At 38.3% G+C, this 23,882-nt stretch overlaps 2 protein-coding genes across 6 annotated transcripts; both read right to left on the bottom strand.

Moving 5' to 3' along the window:
* Positions 1 to 76: 76 nt before the first annotated feature.
* On the bottom strand, positions 77 to 17,525 carry LOC137951328 (CBL-interacting protein kinase 23-like). 2 transcript variants are annotated; one of them, XM_068797911.1, is made up of 15 exons: positions 16,699 to 17,525; positions 15,493 to 15,555; positions 10,287 to 10,358; positions 10,091 to 10,198; positions 9,867 to 9,947; positions 8,654 to 8,707; positions 8,420 to 8,545; positions 8,235 to 8,324; positions 7,909 to 8,031; positions 7,716 to 7,832; positions 6,845 to 6,961; positions 6,444 to 6,500; positions 828 to 902; positions 592 to 724; positions 77 to 409 (listed from the first exon to the last, which is right to left on the bottom strand). In XM_068797911.1, exons 1-14 carry the CDS (start codon positions 16,870 to 16,872, stop codon positions 644 to 646), a joined length of 1,338 nt encoding a protein of 445 aa, XP_068654012.1. In that variant the 5' UTR covers positions 16,873 to 17,525; the 3' UTR covers positions 77 to 409; positions 592 to 643. The 2 variants fall into 2 exon arrangements, with proteins under 2 accessions (XP_068654012.1, XP_068654013.1); XM_068797912.1 differs by lacking the exon at positions 10,287 to 10,358.
* A 1,721-nt stretch (positions 17,526 to 19,246) lies between these two features.
* On the bottom strand, positions 19,247 to 23,606 carry LOC137951329 (DNA-directed RNA polymerases II, IV and V subunit 11). 4 transcript variants are annotated; one of them, XM_068797916.1, is made up of 6 exons: positions 23,532 to 23,606; positions 23,217 to 23,306; positions 23,002 to 23,091; positions 20,556 to 20,634; positions 20,270 to 20,365; positions 19,247 to 19,476 (listed from the first exon to the last, which is right to left on the bottom strand). In XM_068797916.1, exons 2-6 carry the CDS (start codon positions 23,267 to 23,269, stop codon positions 19,438 to 19,440), a joined length of 357 nt encoding a protein of 118 aa, XP_068654017.1. In that variant the 5' UTR covers positions 23,270 to 23,306; positions 23,532 to 23,606; the 3' UTR covers positions 19,247 to 19,437. The 4 variants fall into 4 exon arrangements, with proteins under 4 accessions (XP_068654017.1, XP_068654014.1, XP_068654015.1 ...); XM_068797913.1 differs by having other exon boundaries at positions 23,468 to 23,538; XM_068797914.1 differs by lacking the exon at positions 23,532 to 23,606 and adding an exon at positions 23,422 to 23,525.
* Positions 23,607 to 23,882: the final 276 nt, after the last annotated feature.

Raw genomic sequence — 23,882 nt, 5'->3', positions numbered from 1 at the left:
TGTCGTTTACAAGAGAGAGAGTCGCTCGAAATGCATTAGCCAGTTTGGCTTGGCTATTGTCATTCAGACTACCCAGTGACAACTAAAACGGTGGATTCGAAGGGCTTTTGCCAGTACAAATAGGACTTACATGAAGCAGCAGACTGAAGTTCCCACTATGTGATGTGTAAAACTACCAAACAAAACTCTTGCCAACAATTTCCAGGTTGAAACAGAATTGCCCCACAAAACACAATCCAGCAATCGAAGTGATCAAGCCATTCCTTTCAATCCATAATATGTAAACATACAACCAGAAAATAGTCACAAGCATCTCTTCGAGATAACAATTCAATAGATTTAGATGTCAACAAGCCTACAACAGGCTGACTTAAACAAACATGGAAGGAGACGATGGAACAGAAAACACCTGCAGAACAGCCACAAAAACAACTAAGCTCATGGACATGGTATGGCATTCAATTAAAGACAGGTCTGACATTTTTTCTAAGAATGATCAGCCTACCAGAATGAAAACCAAGCAGCAGAATATCCTAAGTGGCGCAGCCTGAATCTCAAGGAAATACCAATGCTGGAATCTCGATTACTTACCAGGATATATGTATGTATGGAGAGGATTATTTATGGGGAAGCAAATGCAGTACTAACTGTTATCATCTGCCTTTCCCTCCACGCCCTCTTCCCAAACAACATCTTTCAAGCCGGATGAGAGATTCTTGTAAAACTGAAGATATTTTTAGAGACAGAACAAAAGAATCGGTCGATCAACATTAGTCAATGTTAAGAAATTGCTCTCATGAAAATATAGAAAACTCTTAACATAGTACCTTGTGAAATTCCAGGGTATCACCTCCTGACTTGCGAAGCTCAACCATGCACAATGAAGGAGCTACCTCAAATACCTGTAAGAGAAAACCAAGGCAAAACAAACACGTAACAATCCAAATCTAGCTGAAGGAAGAGAAGAAAATTGAGAGAAAAGGGAGAAAGGAGAAGAAGAAATTTCTGAAGAGGCTGAGAAGCATCGTTGGGAACTGTGCACGAATTCCCAGACTTCTTAAATCGGTGTTTTGAGTTACAAATTACAAAAATGCCCCTACCTAACTACACATCCTATGTACATGAAAATTTAGCAGCTGATACAATTTAACATGCAGAACAAGATTACATAAAGAAATTACACTGAAGTGGTAAAATGACTAAAATACCCCTGGATGGAAAATGACCAAAATACCCCTGGATGTATTTTCTAACTCTCCCCTCAAGCTGGAGCGTATATATCCAGGAGTCCCAACTTGTTGCAGCATGATATAAATTCTCGCTTGCCAACGGCCTTGGTGAAGACATCTCCTAACTGATCTCCAGACCGAACAAATGGAGTCACTACCTCCTTTTTCATCACCGCATCCTGAATGAAGTGTCAATCCACTTCTATATGTTTAGTCATCTCATGGAAAATTGGGTTACTTGCAATAAAGTTCGCAACTTGATTATCACAAAACAAACTCATCCTCGTTGAAACCCAACGCTTGTGAGACTGACCTAACCTACATCAACTCGCTCACTGTGTGAGTCATTGCCCTGTGAATAACTTCTACAATAGACCGAGCTACAATATTCTGCTTTCTACTTCGCCAACAAACCAAATTTCTTCCTAGGAAGACACAATATCCAGAGGTCGATTTTCTGTCTAGTTTGGACCCTGCATAGTCTACATCAGATAAAACCTTTTATCTTCATATGATTGTTAGGTCTAAAGAAAAGACCTTTTCCTAGTGCTCATTCCAAATACCTCAAAATTCTTTGTGCAACTTCTAAGTGTACTTTCCGAGGACGTTCCATAAAGTGGCGCATTACACTTACTGCAAAAGAAATGCAAGGTCTAGTAACTGTTGTATAAATTAACTTTCTCACTAACCTCCTATATAGTGTTTTGTCATTTAATTCATCACTCTACTCATCATGGAGATGATGTCCCACTTTCATCGGGGTATCATTTGGCTTGGCTCCCAACAATCATACTCTTCAAGCATATATATGACTTACGTAGGCGAAAAGTAAAGATGGAGTAGTGATGACACTACGTAAGTCACATATATGCTTGAAGTCAACCTCTAGTGGTCCCAAGTCTTTAGTTTGAAAATGTGTAGATAAATGAGACTTGGTATCCTCAATACCAAAACTATCACTCCCATATACTATAATGTCATCTACATAAACCAAAAGTACCACAATTCCAAAGGCCTTCTTCATCACAAACAAGAACTGATCACAATAACTCCTCGAGAACCCCATAGATACCACAACCTGGCTGAATTTTTCAAACCATGCACGTGGACTCTGCTTCAGCCCATAAATCGCCTTTTTAAGTCTACACACTTTATGTCCCCCTGAGCATCATATCCTAGAGGTTGCTCCATATATACCTCTTCTTCCAGATCACCATATAAGAAGGTGTTTTTAATGCCCAGTTAATGTAGGGACCACCCCTGATTCACTGCAACTGAGAGCAAAATATAGACAGATGACAAACGAACAACAAGCAAAAAGGTTTCAAACACATCAATACCAAAGGTTTGAGTATACCCCTTCGCAACCAACCTAATTTTTTACCGCTCAAAAGAACCGTTTACATTATACTTGATATTATAAACCCAATGGCATCCAACAACTTAGGTCCCATATGGTTGATCACACAGTTACCAAGTGCCCCGATCTATCAAAGCATCCATTTCAACATCCATAACTTGCTTCCAATGAGGAGACGATAACGCCTCCTGCACTGAAGAAGGGTTAGTGCAGTGCAGATAGAAATGGACAAAACAAATTTTGTATAGAAGTCAAATAAGGAACAAAATGACACATATTAAGATAACGGATACCTCATACCTTTTACCTTTCCTGACACCCTTCCTGAGTGCAATAGGAAGACGTAAATCATTACCTCCAGGATCTGGAGACGAAGCAGAGTCATGGTCTAGTGAGAGAGTCGGTGGTGATACTTCTTTTCAGTGTTTATATACTTGTAATGGTTTCTCGATAGTGATAGCTAGTGACGGTTCAACGGGCTCATCAACTGATATAGGGATAACTGGTGCCGGTTCAGGTGAGACAACAGGATCAGAAGGTAAAAACACAAATGAAAAGAATGGTATATCCTCAAAGAAAGTAATATCAACATATACAAATGTTTTTCTAGTGGACGGGCAAAAACATTTGTACCCCTCCTATGTGTGAGAGTACCCCTCCTATGTGGGAGAGTACCCCAAAAATACACACTTAACTGCTCAGGGAAACAACTTATCCCTGGAGGACCCAAATATATGAGCAAAGAAGACACATCCAAACACACGGGGAGAAATAGCAAATAATGGCACAAACGTCAAAAGAACCTACATAGGAATTTTTTCTTCTAACACAGACGAAGGCATTCTATTAACCAAGAAATAGGCTGTAAGAATAGCATCACCCCCAATAAGGCTTGGGCATATGTATATGTATCATCATTGTCCAAGCTACTTCCAGTAAATGGTGATTTTTATGTTCAGCTACGCCATTTGTTAGAGCAACATCACCCCAATAAGGCTTGGTCACATGCATATGTATCATCATTGGCCTAGCTTCTAGTAAATGGCAATTCTTATGTTCAACTACGCCATTTTGTTGAGAGGTAAATACACACAATGTCTGATAAATAATTCTCTGTTCTTGATAAAAGACTTGGAATTTATGACTTATGAACTCGAGGTCATTATCAGTATGCAAGATATGAAACGAAGTAGCAAACTGATTTTTTATTTCATTGAAGAAAAGTTTGAATACATCAAACACCTCAAATTTTTCCTTTAGAATGTAAATCCAAGTACACCTACTAAAATCGTCGATAAAGAAAATAAAACACCTACAACCAAACTGAATAGTCATAGGACAGGGACCCCAGATGTCTGATTATACAATCTCAAATAGATGGTTGGTTTTATGAGACGAGACTAGAAACGAATTTTTGTGATGCTTGCCCTATTGACACGACTCACACTGAAAAGAAGAACTAGACGAAAAGTCTGGAAAGATTTGAATTAGTTTTGCTAAAGACGGATGGCCTAGCCGCAAGTGCCATTGTAGAGGAGAATCTGCGGTATGTAACGCCTTAATACTATTCTACCGATGGTTCTCCAGGTAGTATAGTCCATCTCTCTTATGAGTGGAACCAATCGAATTCCTCGTCGTGAGATCCTAAAAAACACAATTAGTAGGATAAAATGTGAGGGAAAAAATCATTGACTTGGCTAACTGACTAACCGACAACAAATTTAGAGGAAACTTGTCAACAAAAAGTGTTGATCGAGGAGACAACAAAGCAGGAGTAACATTGCCTACTCCTTGAACAGGAAAGGTAAAATCATCTGCAAAATTAGCATGTTTGACACACAAAGACACTTTTAAATCAAAAAACCATGACAACATACCTGACATGTGTTTGGAGGTTCCTGAGTCAAGAACCCAGGATGGTGACGAGTGAACATGATAAGCTGTCATACCTGAGTCAACACTGGTAGAACTAGGAATTGGGATGGAAGCATAAGCTACATATACTAAGGTTGAAACAACAGAGATCTGGGCCATGCATTGAGCAATCCGATGTTGTTGTTGTATCAATTGTTGCATCTCATTTGGAGTAGCCGGTGTAACTAACATAGAAGAATTTAAACTCCTACTTCCACTATCAAGAGTTATAGAATTAGCCCATGCAGGCTTCCCAAACTTAACTCAACATTTGTCATAATAATGAACACACTTCCTTTCTGACTTACCATCACCATGTCCTCTAACTCTGCCTGGGGCCTCTCTACCTCGGCCTTTACCTCTACCTCTAGAGGAATTTGTAGGAGCTGATGTAGTGTTAGAAGTATTAAGAGCAGTGGCTTCCATTATCTTACCTCATTTACCTGTTCTAGGTACAATATCTTTCTCAGGTCTCATAATCCGATTAAAAGTGGTAGAGAGAGTAAGGATGTCATCTGAAGCTAACACCTGGACTTTAATAACATCAAATTCAGCACCTAAACCATCCAAAAATTTTGCAACAAATAATTTATTTTGTTGTTTTCTCAACTCATTTTCATCCGTAGTAAACGAATGATATACATTGATCTCCTCCCATATGCCAAGGAATGTAATATAATATTTTGTAACAGTTCTATTTCCTCTTTTCAACCCAAAAAAGTCTTTATACAGTTCATAAACTCGAAAGAGATTACTCTCATGTGCATATAAAGATTCTAGAGACAGCCACATAGCCTTTGTTATCTCACAGTTTATCACCTGATTTCTAAGAGTAGAATCAATACTATTGACAATCTAGGTCATAACCCGACTGTCCTTTGCCGCCCAATCATCTTTTGGAGGCACTGGAGGATCATTTCAGATAAACTTCAACTTTTTTCTACCCTTAAGATACATTTTGACAGACTTAGCCCAATTAAGATAATTAGGCCCTGTCAATTTTTTTGAAGTAATCATTATGGTATTCTTTCCATCAAACGCAAAATTTACTCTAGCCAGGGGTATAAACTTCTCCTGTCTCAGCCTTAATATTAATATTTAATCACAAAATAACTAATTTAAGCTTCCAGCCAATTTCCAGATTTATCACCAAGGTGGCCCCACTCAAAATTAGGGTTAGGGCACAAAAACAGGATATGCTCACATCAACAATCTAATAACCAGCAATTGACAGCTCTTTCAACCAATATCATGCAAAAGTGGTAGCAATTAGGACTGACAAAATCAATTGGGTGATGATACAGGCATCCAACACTAGGTAGGGTGATGCGGATCTCAAAAACCCCAATTAGGGCAATCAAAGTGTACAGAATCCTTCAATGATCCACAAAGACAAGTAACCCTAAGGTTAAAAAACTTAACTTTGATGAAGCAGCTTCAAAACCCTGTAGTTTTTCTCCATCCAACAAGTCGCCCTCTTAAAAAATGGCTAGATACTGCAGTAGAATGCTCCCAACAATGACCTACTGCTCTGATACCATGTCAAAAATCCAGATTTGGGTGAAGGAAGAGGAGAAAAGGGAGAGAAAAGGGAGAAAGGAGAAAAAGAAATTTCTGAAGAGCCTAAAAGGCTTTGTTGGGAACTATGCACAAATTCCCAAACTTCTTAAATAGGTGGTTTGAGTTAAAAATTATAAAAATGCCCCTATACACTTAATAAACCTTAATCTCCTTATATCTAGCTAACTACACATCCTATGTACATGAAGAAGCGAACTATTTTTTTTGAATACCCACTGATGTGTTTATTTTACGTTATTTTTTATTTTTTTGAAAGTGTAACTGATGTGTTTACTGATTACAAACTTGAACTAGTTAACCGATTCTAGCAGTTAAGAGACCAATTTTTCCTCGAAGAAATTACACAGAGGAAGTAGTACCTCTGTTGCAATGGATAAATGACCCTTCCTGCCAGAGTTTGCTCCTTGCAACTTCATCTGCCACAATAAAGACAAGAAAAATCACACTATTCCAATATGGTACTCCATATAATTAGTCCCTGAGACAAGAACAGGAGAGGGTAAAACACCATCTCTTCTTTAACCTCCTTCATATTCTTCCCAACATAAACTGCAATTGGACATTTCTAAAGAACACTATCTCTCAGAAGCTCTTTTTTTAATCGAGTATGAGTGAATGTAAAACATAATACTCTTCATGCATAGGTAACTACCAAATAACAGTAAAAGCATTAGAAATCTACAGCCTAGGACATAATACACTCATTGCCAAAGCAACAGACAAAACTGAAAAAACTAAAACGAGAAAAGGTTTCTCAAACCTTGTAATTACTTTTCTTCACATCAAAACCAAGGGGGGCAGCAGCTTCTTCAATCTTTGAGAGGATCTCATTTGCAGGGCATTTTGAGGTAAACCTTGTTTCCCTTTTAACCAGACCCTAATTGTCACAAGAAAGGCTTCATGTTTAAGTGATCATTCAGATGAAATTGAATCATTTTCTAAGTCATTCACACAAAAACAAATCCAGCCTGACATGTTTTCTCAAAAAAAAAAAAAAAAAAAAAAAAATTCAGCCTAATTTTAACAGGGATTTAGCACTTTTCCTGTAAAATTGACAAATATTGCTGTGTTGGAAGAACAGGTTGAGATTCAGGATAGATGCGCATAGGCTTGTATGCATGCTACACATTGCAAGAGAAACATTTTGTTTAACATGAGAAGTCAGGAAATTCCCATGTCCTTCTGGCATGTATGCCTCTGTAGAAATGAGTTGAAAACTCTCTTGCATAGAAAAGCTCCATTGCTGCAATGACACAAATGATTTTTTTTTCTGTCCTTTTTTGTTTTGTTTGATGAGTGCAGATGACTCTAATGGTATAAAAAATAGCAGATAGGCAACAATCTCACGGTTCCTTGAAAAGGAACGCAACCTAAAAAGGGATAGAAAGCCTCTAAAAATGATATATGCAGTGTTAAGATCCATCAGACTAAGGCAAACATATCTTCTTCATTTTATGCTTTGATGAACTAGTGTTGCATATTTTGATGATCTGACCAAAGCAATTCAAGAGATTCACCAGAATTTTGCCTGCCCATAATCATCTTTGACACTTCATGCCAACCCAAGTACCAAATAAACAGGTGCACATGTATATCTCAAGAAATAAATGAACAGAAGTTCCTAGATGTACCATCTGCTTTTCAAATAGTTTTCCAAGATTGAGACCCTGTGATGTGGAAATGAGCTCGAAAGCATTCATCAACAGTGGCCTTTCTTCCCTCTTCTCAACAACAAGATTTCCACCTTCCTGTACTCAAAGATTATTACATAAGAAGTTTGCTCACTTAGAGTCGTCCAATACCTCAAAAAGATCAGGTACTTACTCCTGATTCATTGAAAACAGAATCCACATCGTCCAGGGAAGTATCATCTACTGTGTCAAAATTTGGTGGTTGATATCCTTTCTTGAACCACTCATTTCCAATGATCTCCGGGATTGTAATACGCTGTATAGTCCCAAGTTAGAATATAAACAATTGTTGGATGTATGTTAACAACTGATATGAGCTTTATGTCAAAGTTAATCCACATTACATCTATCAGCAATATTACGACGGCTAGAATTTGAGAGGTGATAGAGGGTACTTCCACTAAAGTTCTTGGTAACAGAAAAGAAGGTTAAACCACAAGATTCTGAATAAAAGATTACCGTAGAGGGGTTGGGGTCCAGAATCCTTTTGATGAGTTTTTTTGCACCAGAAGAGAACCATGAAGGACAAGTGAAATCAGCCTTAAAGATCTGTAGCCATCACAAACACGATTTAGCCTTTAAGCTTCATTCAGATCTATGCATGATTACATGAATGTATGGTAATGTCATAACTTTGTGATTACCTTTTTATATAATGCTGAAAGGTTGGCTTCCTCAAAAGGTAAGTAACCAGCCATAAGAACAAAAAGAATTACTCCACAAGACCACAGGTCTGCCTTAGCGCCATCATAACCATTGTTGTTAATTACCTAGAAAGCAATGACTTCATGTAAGAGAAAGAACGGAACAAAATTCTAAAGGAAAATATAGCCGCATGTCACATTGTAGCGATTAACTGAAGAACCGTTACCATATACCTCTGGAGCAACATAGTTTGGAGTTCCACATGTCGTATGAAGCAGCCCATCTTCCTGAAGCAAAAGAATTAACAACTTCAATGCGCTACTCTGGAACCGTTTAAAAATCTCAAAGTACACTCTCCTTCAAATCCAGTTTGTAAGAAGATTCAGACTAGCACAGCAGCATGAGTTCAAGGATTACAATCAGCAGATAATCAGAAATTATGGGTTTCTCATTCCAAAAAAAAAAAGAAATTATGGGTTTGTCACTGATCTTGCTAGAACATTTAGTTCTGTGGGTTTTTAGCAGGTTCACAAGATGGCATTTATGCACACTAAAGTTTCAAAAACCTCTCCCATCTTCCGAAAGGAGAAGAGATGCAGAATTCTCTCTCCCAGTTCCAGTTCCTTTAAGGGGATAAAATATCATGATAACAACTATGCTGGAATGAAATTAACAGCATTTCTGAAGCACGAAACACAAGCAAGGCCGTCATGAACTCATGATCATCAAAACCTTGGAGGCCCATCCAAGGTGCCTAAGTTGCTTGTAGACCATTCAACAATTTTGGTAGTTAAAATTATATATGATAGCAAGTACTCCTGAGAGCCAATTGCTAAGCACCTCTGTTAAGTTTAATTGAAAATCAGACCCAAATATAAATGCAAAAAGCGGATGTAAAAAAAAACACCTGGAACACTAGCCCCTGCTTTCAGAGGCCTACACTTTCAAAAAAAAAAAAAAAAACTTAAGTGACTAGACTTTTTAAACCTATCAATTACTTCAATTTGTAGAGAAAATATGATAAGTATGTCCAATTCCTTAATGTTTCCTTTTCTTCTTCACCTTGGATTAGCCAAACCAAAAAAATTATCAGTTTAGATGTCAGAGCTCAGAAGAATGATGCATAGCACATGCCAAATTCACCATTTTGTATTCTCCAAAAAAAAAAAAAAGGGAACAGAAAAACCATGTTCTATTGTCTACAGTTTACCCACAGACATATTTTAGATGATTAAGATCCTCCACAGTCTGTGAATAGTAACATATGGCACATTTAGGATTTCGCCCAATATTTGAGTTCCGAACTGCATTAATCATATCAGTGGAATGCCTCATGGTAGCTATCACAACAGGGCACTTTTATAACAAGTTTTTTAATAACTGATATTTTAGTTGACAACAGAACACTCCAACCATCATACGCCCTTGTAAGATCATAATACTCACCCGAACTTGTTGAGGTAGGGCACTTAATCCAAAGTCAGAAACCTTAAGAACACCATATGAATCCAATAGCAGATTCTCTGGCTGCAATACTCAAATAACATCAGTTGCATAACATTTAGTGTATAACTTCAACTTCATGAATCATAATTAAAAAAAAAAAAATGTTGTGAATCATAAGTTTCAAGATATAGTAGAATGGAAGAATATCTCAAAATAAATTTAACCTTTAAGTCTCTATGGAAAACACCTCTGCTGTGGCAGTAATCAACAGCATTGATGAGCTGCTGAAAGTACTTCCTTGCTTCATCTTCTTTCAGCCTCCCAATGCTTGCCTGAGGCAAAATGTAACAGAGAAAATATAGGATGAAAATAATAATAGACCCTGAAGTCAACCAAAACGAAAGGAAGCCAATATCTTACAATTTTGTCGAAGAGTTCACCACCAACCACAAGTTCCAAGACAATGTATATCTTAGTCTTGCTGGCCATTACCTATGTGTGCATCAAACTTTAGCCTCTGAAATTATCTAATAGTACTGAAAGATAGACATGTAACAATGTAGAAATCCAAAGTTGAAAGCCAATGCTTTGAGGGGATAAAAAGACAAAGATACTATGAATCTCATTTATAACATGGAAGACTCCCTAATAGCTTCTATTCGGTATGCAGCTAAGTGGGTGTACATGAAGCTATTGACAAGGTATTCCTTCATTTTGACATTCTACTTTATGGTAACTAACAGAAACAGACGGCAAAGGCAAGCTCCAGTTTCCTGGGAGAACATGATGTTTTCAACGTGGCAGGAGGGGCGCCAAATATGACGATAAAGTACTTTTCCAACTCAACTCCAGAAATACCCTCCACTCCACCCTCTCCACCTATCCTGACCAAAAACAGAAGAAGAAGAAGACAAGTGGAAACCGCCCTACAAAGGAGGCAATCTAACAGACTGGCTAAGAAGATGAGCATGGTTAAAACATCTCCCACTCCAAATGATAGATCTGCTCGTCTGGTGAAGGCCCTCCAAGTTCAAAGTCATAAATATGACGATGAAACATGGCAAAATATGATAAGATTGGCTAGCATATTGGGGGTTGTATACAAGGGTCAGTTACCGGGAGACACAATCACATCAGGAGTACACAACCGAGATAGTAAATGATTTTGCTCTCGTGGAATGTTAGAGGTATTGGCGCCGCCCGAAAGCTCGACATGATATCAGGTTTCCTCGCTCAATTCGAGGCTTCTATAATAATCCTCCAAGAAACCAAATGCCAAGAAATGACTGATGCCATCGCAAAAGAGCTCTAGTCGTGCCCCTCAATTAAATGGGAAGTTGTGGATGCTATTGGTCACTCAGGAAGTATTCTTCTAGCATGGGACTCAACTTTCTTTGACTCTATCAACGTCATTAAGGGGTAGTATTCACTGGGTATTCAATTTCGTGATCTCTCCTCCGGGAAACTCTGGTGTGTGGGAGGAGTATATGGTCCGACCAAATACAGAAATTGGAACTTTTTTTGGGAGGAACTTAATACTCTTAAGCAGAATTGGAATCTCCCATGGAACTTTGCAGGAGACTTCAACGCTATCCGATATTGTCAAGAAAAAAAGCCTCCGACAATCCGAATTTCGGCCTCTATGCGAGGCTTCTCTAATTTTATTGGGGGGTGTGGGCCGGATGAGATTTCCCTATCTGGGAAGAATTACACGTGGTCAAATGGACAACAACAACCAATTCTATCAAAACTCGACCGATTCTTGGCTTGTCATGACTGGATGCAGATGTTTGAGAAAGTCACAGGAAGAGTCCTCAATAAGGTGGGATCTGATCATTGGCCTATTATGCTGACTACCACATTTGAAAAATGGGGACCCTCGCCTTTTCGTTTTGAAAACTCTTGGCTTATGGAGGAAAATTTTGAACAACTTATCAATGATTGGTGGGATGCGGGGCCAAACCTAGGTAGAAGGGAGTGGGCGTTCCCTCTAAAGTTGCGGTACTTAAAAGAGAAAATTAAAGAGTGGGCCAAGAGTAGACATACTTCTCTGTTAGTTGAGAAAGGATCTCTTATCTCTAAGATTGAGACACTAGACCTGGTGGAGGAACAGAGACACTTAAATCCTGATGAAGTCTCTCGCCGAAGCTCTTTAAACAATAAGCTAAAAACTATCCTACACCAAGAGAGGATCCGGTGGAAGCAACGTGTCAGGTTTAGATGGTTAAAGGAGTGAGATGCAAATACAAAGTTTTTTCATGCCATTGCCTCGGCAAAAAGGAGATCCAACCGAATTACCTTATTATGCATCAACAATGAGGTAACATCGTGTCGGACCTCAATTACTAATGAGTTGGTTCAGTTTTTTACAGGTTTATATTCGGAGGAGTGTACCAACAGGTCGAGGTTTCAGCACATCAATTTCTCCCGAATCTCCACAATAGCCGCCTCACTTCTTGAATCCCCTTTCTTGTCTGAAGAAATTGAGCAGGCAGTATTGGGCATGGAAAGCGATAGAGCCCCGGGTCCTGATGGATTTAATGGAGACTTTTTGAAAAAAAAATTGGCCCAAGATTTAAGGAAGATATCAATGATATGATAGGAAGTTTTTACAGAAATGGCATAACATTCCGCAGCATCGGTGCATCTTTTATCACTCTGGTCCCAAAGAAAACAACTGTGGAAAAACCAGAAGACTTCCGCCCTATCAGTTTGGTCTTGAGTGCATACAAAATTATTGCAAGACTCCTAGCGCACCGTTTGAAGATTTTGCTTCCTCTTGTCATCCACAAAGGGCAGGGCGCTTTCCTCAAGGGAAGAGAAATTTTAGACTCCGCAATGGCTGTGCACGAGCTTATGGATCACTTCAAGCGTAACCAGGAGCCGAGAATTGCCCTCAAGATTGATCTCAAAAAAGCTTTTGACCGTGTTAACTGGACCCTGCTGGATGAAACAATGGAAAAAATGGGATTTGGAGAGAAATGGCGTTTTTGGATAAGAAGCTGTGTGGGCTCTGCAACCTACTCCCTGATCCTCAATGGTTCGGTATGCGGTTATTTTAAAGGCACGAGGGGAATAAGACAAGGTGACCCTCTATCCCCACTATTCAACATAGTAGCAGAATTTCTCTTAGCCATGCTCTATTCGGCGGTTGACCTTGGATGGCTCTCCCCAACCAGTTCTCAACAGGCCTTCAATATACCGATTTTGCAATATGCGGATGATACCATAATTTTTGGCACCGGTGATATGAATACTGCTAGGAGGATAAAAGCAGTATTAGGGCTCTTTGAAATTGCATCAGGTCAGAAAGTAAATTGGAGGAAGACCTCTCTCATTGGTTTTAATGTGAGCCCAGAAGACCTTGAAGAGATGGCAAACCTATTTGGATGCTCTACGGCTACGCTTCCAGCGAAGTATCTTGGTCTTCCTCTGTTTCATGGGCGTATTTCCCAAAATCTGTGGATCCCAGTGGTTGAAAAGATTGAATCCAGGTTAGCCAGTTGGAAGGGGCGGTTACTTAGTAAGGCAGGTAGACTAATTCTCCTTAAATCTTGTATTACTGGCATCCCAAACTATGCACTATCTTTTCTGCCTTGCCCATCCTCAGTTTGCAAAGCCATAGATAAAATGAAAAGAAGATTCCTATGGAGAGGATCAAGTGACTCTTTTAAATATCATTTGGTCAAATGGAATGAAGTTTGCTTACCTAAAAGATTGGGAGGACTAAGGCTTCGGAAATCAAAAGAAATGAACAAAGCCTTAATGCTTAAATGGATTTGGAAGTACAACACAAATTCCTCCAATCTTTGGAAGGATATGGTTCGCGTCAAGTTGGGATAGAATATGCCATGGTGGATGGCTGGAGGAAACCGGAGAGGACTACCCTCAATATGGAGATCTACTTTTTTGCTTCTTCAGAACTTCTCATAAGCCTGTAGATTTTTTGTGGGTAATGGAAGATCTCTTAAATTCTGGGATGACTGGTGGATAGGATAGGCACCTTTACAGAACTCTTTCAGCACTCTTTTCCTTCTCTCCACTCACAAGGAAATTACAGTTGCGGATGCTTTTGAGGGAGGGAATGTGAACCTACACCCCCGAAGGGGTTTAACAGATATGGAGGCCATGGAAGCCAGCAGCCTCTTAGATGCTTTGAATCATGTCAGAATTTGGCCTTCCAATGAAGACAAACTCATTTGGTGGCTTGACAAAAGTGGGAAATTTTCAGTTGCTTCGGCATATGGATACATCAACGGTTGGGATCCAACGCAAAGGGAGCATGACATCAACTTCGTCTGGAATCTATGTGCCCCCCCTAAGGTAATTTTTTTCATGTGGAGTGCCTGTCAAAGTAAAATTCTCATGGCTGATGTGCTCAAAAGAAGAGGTCACTCATCTATAGATCCACTATGCCCTTTTTGCCACAATGAAGATGAATCCACCAGTCATACTCTTCTTCAGTGCCAGTTCTCATGGACTGTGTGGACCTCTATTTTAAGCAAATTGGAGATTCAATTTTGTATTGTTGTCGACCTGATAAGCTTTTGCAAGTCGATCTTGGGATATCCCTTCCTGGCCTCGATAAATTGATTATCTCAACTTGTGCTAGCTTCGTTCCATGGGGGCTTTGGAATGAACGGAATAGAAGGCGGTTTGATGATAAAAGCGAATCTGAGGCTAGAATTGTTGATAGAGTGATAGGGCAAATATTAACCTGGTTATTGACAAAAAAAAGCCTCTTCTCTTTCAAAGGCACTGACATTCGAGACATCTGAAGCAATTTGGCGAGGATGCACATTGGAGCTAAAATCCCAGCTATGCAGGAATGGACCCCTCCGGAAACTGGCTACCTAAAACTAAACTTTGATGGATCTTCTCTTGGAAATCCCGGGATCGCGGGATTTGGGGGCGTCATTTCAAACTCAACTGGGAATCAATGTTTTTCCTATGCTGGTCCTTTAGGCATATCCGACTCAATGTCGGCGGAATTACATGGCCTTCTTAATGGATTGCAGGTGTTCAAAGACAAATATAGTGGGCCTATTCACATCGAAGGAGATTCCAAGGTGGTGATTGGTTGGTGCCAGCACAGTTCTTCTCCCCCATGGAGGCATTGGGATGTATTCCAGGAGATTTTGGATATTGTTTCTTCCTTTTCTTGTATTTGGTCTCACATTCCGAGATCTTCTAATTCGGCAGCAGATGTGCTTGCTAAGGAGGGAGCTTTCCTGCAATCTCTCGTTGTAAAGGATTTGCGCCCTCCGCTTTTGTAGTTTTGTAATTTTCTCTTCCTTCTTTTAAATAAAATTACGTCTTCATAAAAAAAAAGGAGGGGCGCCAAATAAACAAAAAAAAAGTAAAAAAATAAATAGCAGATTTTGAATAAGCCCAGTTATGTGGAGTCCATTGAGTGGGAGCAGTAAAGCCTGAACCACATGTTTATTCAGAATGGAGAAGGGGCAGAAAAACTACATTCTTAACTTTGCTGAAATCTCCATTCAAGCTTGTCAGAGCGGAATCAATAAATCATCCATATGCTTGAAAAAACGCATCTATTTATCCAAAGAAGAACCATGCCTTTGTGACAAAGTACACAGAGAGAAGACAAGAGACATGATCATACCTCAAACAAACGTATCACATTTGGATGTTTAATCAATTTCATGGTTGAGATTTCGCGTTTGATCTGCATGGTTTCACACATCAAAAAACGTAAATAAAGGGAACAAGATTCTTTTCATAATAATTACAAAAAGGCATATATCTAATAAACACAACTAGCAGCTTTTAAGAAAAAACACTCAGGATGCCAAGATGGTATCAAATTTATCAATCACAAAAGCACCATCTCCGTTCAATTTTCATTGTATATTTAGAAGTGTGAAGCATCTTGTCAGCTTCAACATATACTGACCACAGGCAGTCACCTTGTTATCACAATAATCAACCATCACACAACTGTCTCTAACCACAAAGCATCTTTTAGTTTCACCTTGCTATCAGAATGGAAGTTTATGTACCAACCAAAAGCAATCAGAATATAACTTTTACACCAACTTAAAGAATCTAAACATGCAACAAGTAGCTGCTGACAAAATCACTATCAGACTGAAATTTTCTGAGATCCATATATATGCCACAAAAATTCATTGGTCAATCACTGTAACTTACCACAGACTAAGACGGTAGTGTAAAGGTATCCAATGACAAGATAACAGACAATCTAACCAAACTCTCATATTAATTTGCCATAACTAAACTATACAGAGTGATAGAATCGGAAAGATCTCACCCACTAAAAAGCAGCCAAGAAAGTAGACAGTGACCCAATAAAAGGCACCAATACATAATTACAGAAAAGTAATTGGGGTATTACATTTGTACACGCACAGTGAAAATAAAAATTGAAGTAGAAAGTGAAAAAAGTAACTGAGACATAATCATCACCAGTTGTAGATACTCTTCGGAAGTGTCTTTAGCTTTCTACTTTTGAAGCAAAAAGGACAAAAATAGTCTTTCCATAAACAGATGACAACTCCGTAGAACTTCGAAACCTTCCTGAAATGTCTTTTTATCGGGTCATTAATAATGGTCTTCTGCAACTGAACATGGATGAAGATGGATGAAGATGGCCTGGTTTAAGACTTCTATGGAGGTTTTTACGATCAAAACAATGAAAAAAATACAAATTACAAACACAAGCTGGATAAAGAGAATAAAGTTAAAGCCTTTCCGAATTTACTCTTGTAAAGCTTAAGCAACCGTTAACGTTAAAAGAATCAGAAGTGAAGAAATATTACAAAGGAAGCAAAATGTTCGTAAAATTCACCTGGCCAATCATCTTATGCTTGAGAACCTTCTCCTTGTCAATAATCTTGATCGCAACATTCTCTTCCGTCTCAAGATTCCGAGCAAATTTCACCTTTGCAAATGCTCCCTCCCCGAGCGTTCTTCCAAGCTCATACCTCCCGACCTGCGTTCTGCTGGTGCGAACGGCACTCATCTTCCCGTAAACGCTCACACTCTCCGGATCAGCAACCAAAGCCTTACCCTTTCACCACCAAAGCTCACGAGCGCTTCTTCTTACAGGGTTGCCACACCTGAGACTTGTTCACGTTCATCTTTCCCTGCAGCAAAAACACCAGACTTTCGCTACCTGTACAATAATGAAACCGGCATCCACCCTTCTCTCGGGAAATATAAACTGAAGCCCAAACTTGACGAACGTCCTCAACGGATTCCATAGTACAAACTAGGCACAAAAACTTCCATTTCCATGATGACTAAACGACCGTCAACCAAAAACCGCTTTTCCCCTCAGATATCACGTGCACAAAAAACAAAAGACCAGTAAAACTGTGGCACTATCTCCACACCATTTTCCCCAGATCAGACTTCAACACGTTTGATCAGATACAAAGACGAAGGAACCCAAGCTGAAGAAATCGAGGACCGAACTCCCTTTCTTAGTCGCTTTCCTCTCCCAGAGCTTCGTTTTCTTGCTGCTTTCTCTAGATTGCCGACGGAGAAAAACGATTAACGACCCGTAGAAACATTCATAGGGGAAGTTGGATTGAGAGACTGGGGAAATCTTGTGCGCTGGCGCCGTCTATCGAGTCTGGACAGAGTCCTTGATCGAAGCATTGGGTTGACGCCACGGAGCCCAACCAGGCTCTAACAAGTAACCAGTTTCGTCAAAGTTAAGTTTAAGAATTTAAAAAGAATATTAAATTAGTAATCCACTTCTTAATACGATGATATCTAAGAGTAAATCCATTTACTATGTATCAAATCAAAAAGAAATTCCTGCACAAAATCAATATTAGTCTAGGGCATAACTAAATTCCTTTTAAGTAAATGTGGAGTTGAAAAAGGGAATAACTAAATTCCTTTTAAGTGGCTCTCTTTAATGAATTGTTAAAGTCTAGGGCATGACCAATTGAAAAGGATTAAGAAAGAAAGTAATTGATAACAAATGATATGTGTACAAGGTTTAAGTCAAACTAGTCTATCTTTATTCCTTAAGAAGTCGGTTATCGGAACCTCTGCTTAGTAAAAATACCAAAATCTTATTAAGTATGATTTGTGAATTTCACCGACAACCAAATTATCACAAACCTTTGTTTAGTAAAAATACCAAATTATGATTTTTTATTTTTATCGACAATAATTAGCAAGCAAACACATTATCATAAACCCACCTAAATGTAGTTACCAAAATATTAAGTAGAACTAGGTCAAGACCATGCTTGAAATTGTAAAAAGCAACCTAGAGTCAAGTCTAGGCAAATTAAGTGCATCCAATTCTAGTTTAACCCTAAACCCTGCATCCTTTTTTTTTTTTTTTTTTGTTGAATGATAAAGTAAATCTAATAAATTATAATAGACTAAGTCTAAGTTTAGGGAATAAGTTAAAATATTCACACGCACATATCTAACCGACAAAATCGCTTGCTCTCTCCTATAAACACTTGGAACACAACAAATTTTCTACTAGTTATCCCATATGAAGAGACAAGATGTGCAATGAACTTGACTTCCATTGCCATTATTTTGAATGTAAGACAAAATATAAGCTATTTTACTATAAAGAAGGAGAATGGGTTCTACTTTCTTTAAGCATCACATGTAAGCTTGAGTACTTTAAGACTACAAAACAAGAGTTCATATGGACCCATTGAAAGTGAAAGACTCAACATTATTGATGGTTTTGAGTTTTATAAGTGGGCAATTCAAGCTTCAAATTCAATCATGATACATTGTTTTATGTGTTTCAACTTTTAAGTTTGAACCTCCACTAGGTACCACCCACACCGCTTAAACACTGCAAAGATAATAAAAAAATTGGAGGAGACAATGTGGGTCTCAACTGATTCATTATTCAAAACAAAATAACATATGTTCATAAAGCTAAGACAAAAAGATAACGAAAACAAAGACGAGTGTAGCTTTCAAGGATATGAAGGGGACAAAGAAGGGGAGACACCTCTTCGTCCTCAGCCTCCATCTGACCCTCTTCGTCACCCACCTTCACCTTACTGACATAATATTGATATCAATTTGTTCTGTTTAGTAATATATAACAAACATGTAGAACATATTGATATAAAAATTTTTCCCCTTTCTGCATGCTAGCCTGAAAATACACACAACTAGTTTATACTGAGGAAGCATGTTTGTTGATAGCTAGTTACACACACACACAGAGTTAAAAGCACATTTCAAAGGAAATTTGAGATGTGCAGAAAGCCAGTGTTTCCTTTCCCTAACTTGACTAGCAGATTACCTATTCTCTTTTGGTTTTTCTTCACGAAGGAACCTTTATACAGCCAAGAAGGAGACAGATAAAGTAGAAAATCAAACGGACAAGGAGAACATAGAATAAAGATGACCTGTGGCATCCATGATTAATTGCCAAAACTCTCCATCACTAAATCAGACTAGCCAGGTCAAGTTCTAGTATGGTTACTTAATGGCCAATTTACAAGGCAGCAAAAGTACTCGCTGCGGTCATTACATTGGATTGCTTCATATGTCTCATAACTGATGCTACCAGAGGTATGTCGAGTTAGTATTCCATGGGGGTGGAATGCTTCTTAACCTCTGCCTGCAAAATTTAAGCAAAAAAATTTATTAGAGAAAATCGTGAATAGTAAGAGCAAACACAACTGTACACATGTATCAAATGTGTTTATCCTGGAAGTTATATCTGATATCTAACATGGACAATGGGTTTCCAGCCAAGATGCAACCTGAATCACTGGTTTCTACCCATGGTTTTCCAATCCACCTTGGGAGGGAGGGTATGGGATGAGTCAGGGGTTGGACTTGCCGTGAGTCATTTTAGTGGACTCACGAGTCCCTGACCCAACAAAGGCAACCGGACATAGGTGCCTGAGTTGGTTCTTGGGTCCAGGTCGAAGAAACCATGTTTCCAACCACTACACACTGCATCGTCATTGATGAAGGTCATGTTTCAAAGAAAATTGAGGGCAGGCAATAGCTTCCAAAATGTCCACATGTCATCAATGCAGGCATGGCCCCTGTTCTCCTGTAGTTGTTCATGCTCTTTTCATAATTCTACTTTTTATTTATATTTTGTGTATGATAACGTTACAACATCACAAGCGGTTAAACCAGACCAGCCACCTCTGTCGGTAGATGGTTGGTCCACTTCTTATAACACTGTAATATACCTCTTCCAATGTTATCAAACATTATCTCTTCAAAAAAAAAAAAAAAATGTTATCAAACATTTTAAAAAGACAATTGTCCCATCACTAAATGCAAAAGTAACAATAATAACTGTTTGTGATGGGTATATTTGTATAAGGAGGCTGGTTCACTTGAAGCAACCAACCATGTTCGGCTTTATTTTCTTTATTTTTCTTAAATCAAACCTCAAACTTCTCCTTCAAATGGTTGAGCTCCTTGTCTAGGTCATTGATGGCCTGGTTATATGCCTGCATTGGGGACGATTGGCTGGTCGTGTGAATCTGTAAAACCCAATAAATAATCATAATTCTTCACACTGCAACTAAAGATTAAGAAATAACATTGTCCAGAATTCATTTAAAAAACATGATCCTATAGACTGAAAATACAAAATAAGTTTAATGATGGAGATGGAGAACAAAAAGTATATATCACAACCTCATGAGATACCATAGACAGAAAAGAACTAACCCTAACTATGATTTTGTACTGAAGAGGATGAGGAAGCTTGTAACCGGCAAATAGAACATTTGGGTCCCTGTGCAATTGCCTGTGCACCCAAAGCAAATAATTAAAGTAAAAGTATAGTAAAGCTATAAAGAATATCAACATATAAATAACATACTACATTGATTTAAACTTTTCCTAAAAAATTTACCTTCTACAAATACTCCACCAGGATTTATTTTTATTTTTTTTCAATGTGAAACTTTAGTTAGCCACTCTAATTTGATTTTTCTTATCAACTCCTCGCTTTCCCTTCAAGCAGGATATAGGAGAAGATGAGCACTTTTCTTAGACATCATTGTCTAAGCATAAGCATCAAGAAATATTCAGGCCTTCAGGATATTAACCATATAGATATCCTTTCTTTAATTGAAGCATAAATAGTCTTTTTTTCTCTTCTCTATTTAGGTGAATTTCAGCTTTTTAACAAATTTGTCTATAAAGGAGAAGAGCATAGTGAAGTAATGAGGAAGTAAATTGGACATCAATAATAGATAGACAGATATTTATAAACCCATAAGATGGGATCACATTTGGGTTTGTAATGAACCTAAAGCTCAAGGGCAAAGACCTACTGGACAACAATACCAAAAGAATTAAGAAGATAAATTGTGACCGAGCCCTAGAGTTAATAATTCTATTTTAAACAGAAAGCAGAAAGGCAGTTCTGCAGAAATGAGATGACGACATAAAAACGAATCTCATGTAGATCATGGCACCACGACATGGTCACCTGTACAGGCCTTCTACACCACTATTAAGAAGTCAAGAAAATATACCACTGTCCAGTAGACAATGGTGAATTCGTCACCACAAGCCTTACTCGCCTGTCATAGTTCTTTCAGCTATTATAAGGACTCCCATTCAGAGGGGAAGAAAAGCTGGGCACTTCACCGAATGGTGCAATCCTGGAAAGTGGTTACTCATCAAGCATCTTAATCAGTAAATGTACAACAAAAAGTGGAGCAAGGGATTTACATAAATTCCCTGTACAGATTTCATTTTAACATTCCCCTATTTGAGAAAGATTCAGCCACCAAAAGAAGGCCAGTGGTTCAGTCTTTTAGTTCTCAGCATCTAAAACATGAATCTGTAAAAACAGATTAGTTTACTTAAATGCTCCTCCAGCACTGAACTAAAGAGTACACATAATCATAAGCAAGGCAGATTTGGACGGAGGCATAAAGGTATTGAGTATTGTATGTGAGTGTTACTTCAACTTTCCTCCACTTTATGGTCAACCTCGAGAAACTAATATCTAGAGATCTCAACAACCAACTTGTCAAAGGGCAAAATAATGATCGTAGCCAAACTTTTCTAATAAAAACTCAACGACAAGCAAAACATTGGGATGTCATTACGTGTAAACCTTAACTAATATTAAGCACCCGTGCAATATGCCAAAAACTCAATTACAGAATTGCTGAAAAAACAAAAGTTAGGCCCTTAGATCTTCACAAATTAGATTGGCTTGTCCATACCCAGGTTGCCACCCCCCCAACCCTAGATCATAACATCCCAAGGTGCTTTCATGCTGATGTCCACAAACTTGTGAACCGAGCAGCTCTTTTCAATTTTTTTCTATTTTTTAATTTTTTTATGACCCATTTTCGCATCAAGTAGCCTTTTCTATAGTGCCCTTTCCAGGACACAGAAGTCCACTGTATTACTGCTTCACTCCAGATCGGATGGCACTTTCCACCTAAAATAGGTCACCTCCTCCAGGGTTTCAACATGATATGTGATGTTTGCATTGATTCCACATGTTAAGTACCTAAGCAATCCTCTGAAGAGCTTAAAAACTGATAGGACACAAAAATGTATGCTCTCTTGCGCCTATCCTATACTAAGCTAGCCCAAACCAACACTCACACCCTAGGTTCAGCCCCATAAGATCATAACAACTGATCTCATGATTATGTATGAAGAAGACAAGTCAAAACAGAAAAAAAAGGCACAAGACAGATCTAAAATGTCATCTAATTAATTATTGCAATCAACAATTTATCAAAGAAGAAGAGAAGTTGTTGCAAAACAATTATCAAAGGATAGACTATCATCAATTTATTGAAAAAGCACTGAAAGCACAGACAGTAAGATTGCAACTCTTTATTTGGTAAATATGCAGGAAAAGCATTGATGTCATCTTCAGAGTGCTAAGAGAGCAAGAACAAAAAATAGGGAAAGGAATTTAAATGAGTAAAGTATTGGATAATGACAAAAGTAATGGAAAAACAAAGTAGTGAAACTTGAAAATATGAATAAATAACTTCCAAAAACTCCTTATTATGGTATAATATAGCTAGCCAATGTCAGTGGGTGTAAGAGAGAAAAAAGTAACAAATATCAGGGGTGAAACAGAGAGAGAGACGGAAACAGAGACAGAGCAAAAGAAAGAGGTGGGATTTACATGCGGAGTACATTCCCAACAGTATGATCTTCTCTCTCAATGGTGAAAGAAGCAGCATTGATTATTTTTGTATCTCTCTCATACGAGACCCTGCCCAGCAACGGTACGCATAATAAAAATCAATTTTTAAGAATTGAAAGATAGGTTTACGTTTGTCAATGTCTGAAATGACAATAAAGAGGAGAAGCAGAGGATACAGAGGAGAAAATAACTACTTTTTTGTTCCTTCAGGGACAACAAAGCGCTCGTAACGATCAGGAGCATTCATAGTTCAAATTCTCAAGACCTGTGACAGTATATGAATCCTGAAAAAAAAAAAAGAAAAAAGAGTCTCTAAAGGAGAAGAGAAGAGGTGCAGTTTTCATGAAATCCAGAAATAGGGGGACAGAAGTCAACCCCTCTACCCTTTAATCACAGAACCTAAAAAAGATTTGTACGTGCTGCTCTCTTTTACTTAGTTCTTAACTGGACGATGACACGAGCAGAATCACCCCTCGAACGCAAATGAATATGAGATAGAGAGAGCTTACCTCTCAAAGGCAAAGGGAAAAGTCAGGAAAGTCGGAGAGAAGATATCGGCAGGAGACGTCTTTCTGTGATGGGCCAGAGTTATGGGCCACAGGTAGAAAACATTAAAAGTAGGAAATAATTTTTATCCATATTTATTTTATTTAAAAATTGAGATATGGAAAATGAGTAAAGAATTTTAGTAACCATCTATTTTAAAATGGAAGAAAATAATGGTAAAACAAATAAATGCATGGATTTGCCACCTCTACTCCCAATCACTATAACAAGTTGAATATGACATGTTGTTTTTCTCTTCGATGGTAGGCTCTGCCAAAAAGTTGTCAATTCAAACCTATTTAAAGTGGGATCAA

The sequence above is a fragment of the Aristolochia californica genome, unplaced genomic scaffold (assembly GCF_029961685.1).
Source record: "Aristolochia californica isolate CCGP_79_NKW_82.1479 unplaced genomic scaffold, dmAriCali1.0.hap1 SCAF_15, whole genome shotgun sequence".
Classification (NCBI taxonomy): Eukaryota; Viridiplantae; Streptophyta; class Magnoliopsida; order Piperales; family Aristolochiaceae; genus Aristolochia; species Aristolochia californica.
The sequence above is the reverse complement of the archived record's forward strand: the minus strand, read 5'-3'. Positions and strand labels throughout refer to the sequence as shown.

Bases quoted from the DNA above. Each gene is read 5' to 3' on its own strand.
- LOC137951328 (XM_068797911.1), bottom strand. From the start codon at position 16,872: ATGAGTGCCGTTCGCACCAGCAGAACGCAGGTCGGGAGGTATGAGCTT. The intron at 8,032-8,234 runs GTAATCTTTTAT...GGGACTATACAG, and splicing joins TGGACCCCAACCCCTCTACG to CGTATTACAATCCCGGAGAT. The intron at 6,962-7,715 runs GTACATCTAGGA...TGTGACAATTAG, and splicing joins AACTATTTGAAAAGCAGATG to GGTCTGGTTAAAAGGGAAAC.
- LOC137951329 (XM_068797916.1), bottom strand. From the start codon at position 23,269: ATGAATGCTCCTGATCGTTACGAGCGCTTTGTTGTCCCTGAAGGAACA. The intron at 23,092-23,216 runs GTAGTTATTTTC...GTTGCTGGGCAG, and splicing joins GTCCCTGAAGGAACAAAAAA to GGTCTCGTATGAGAGAGATA. The intron at 20,366-20,555 runs GTTAGTTCTTTT...TGGGTTTTACAG, and splicing joins AGTACAAAATCATAGTTAGG to ATTCACACGACCAGCCAATC.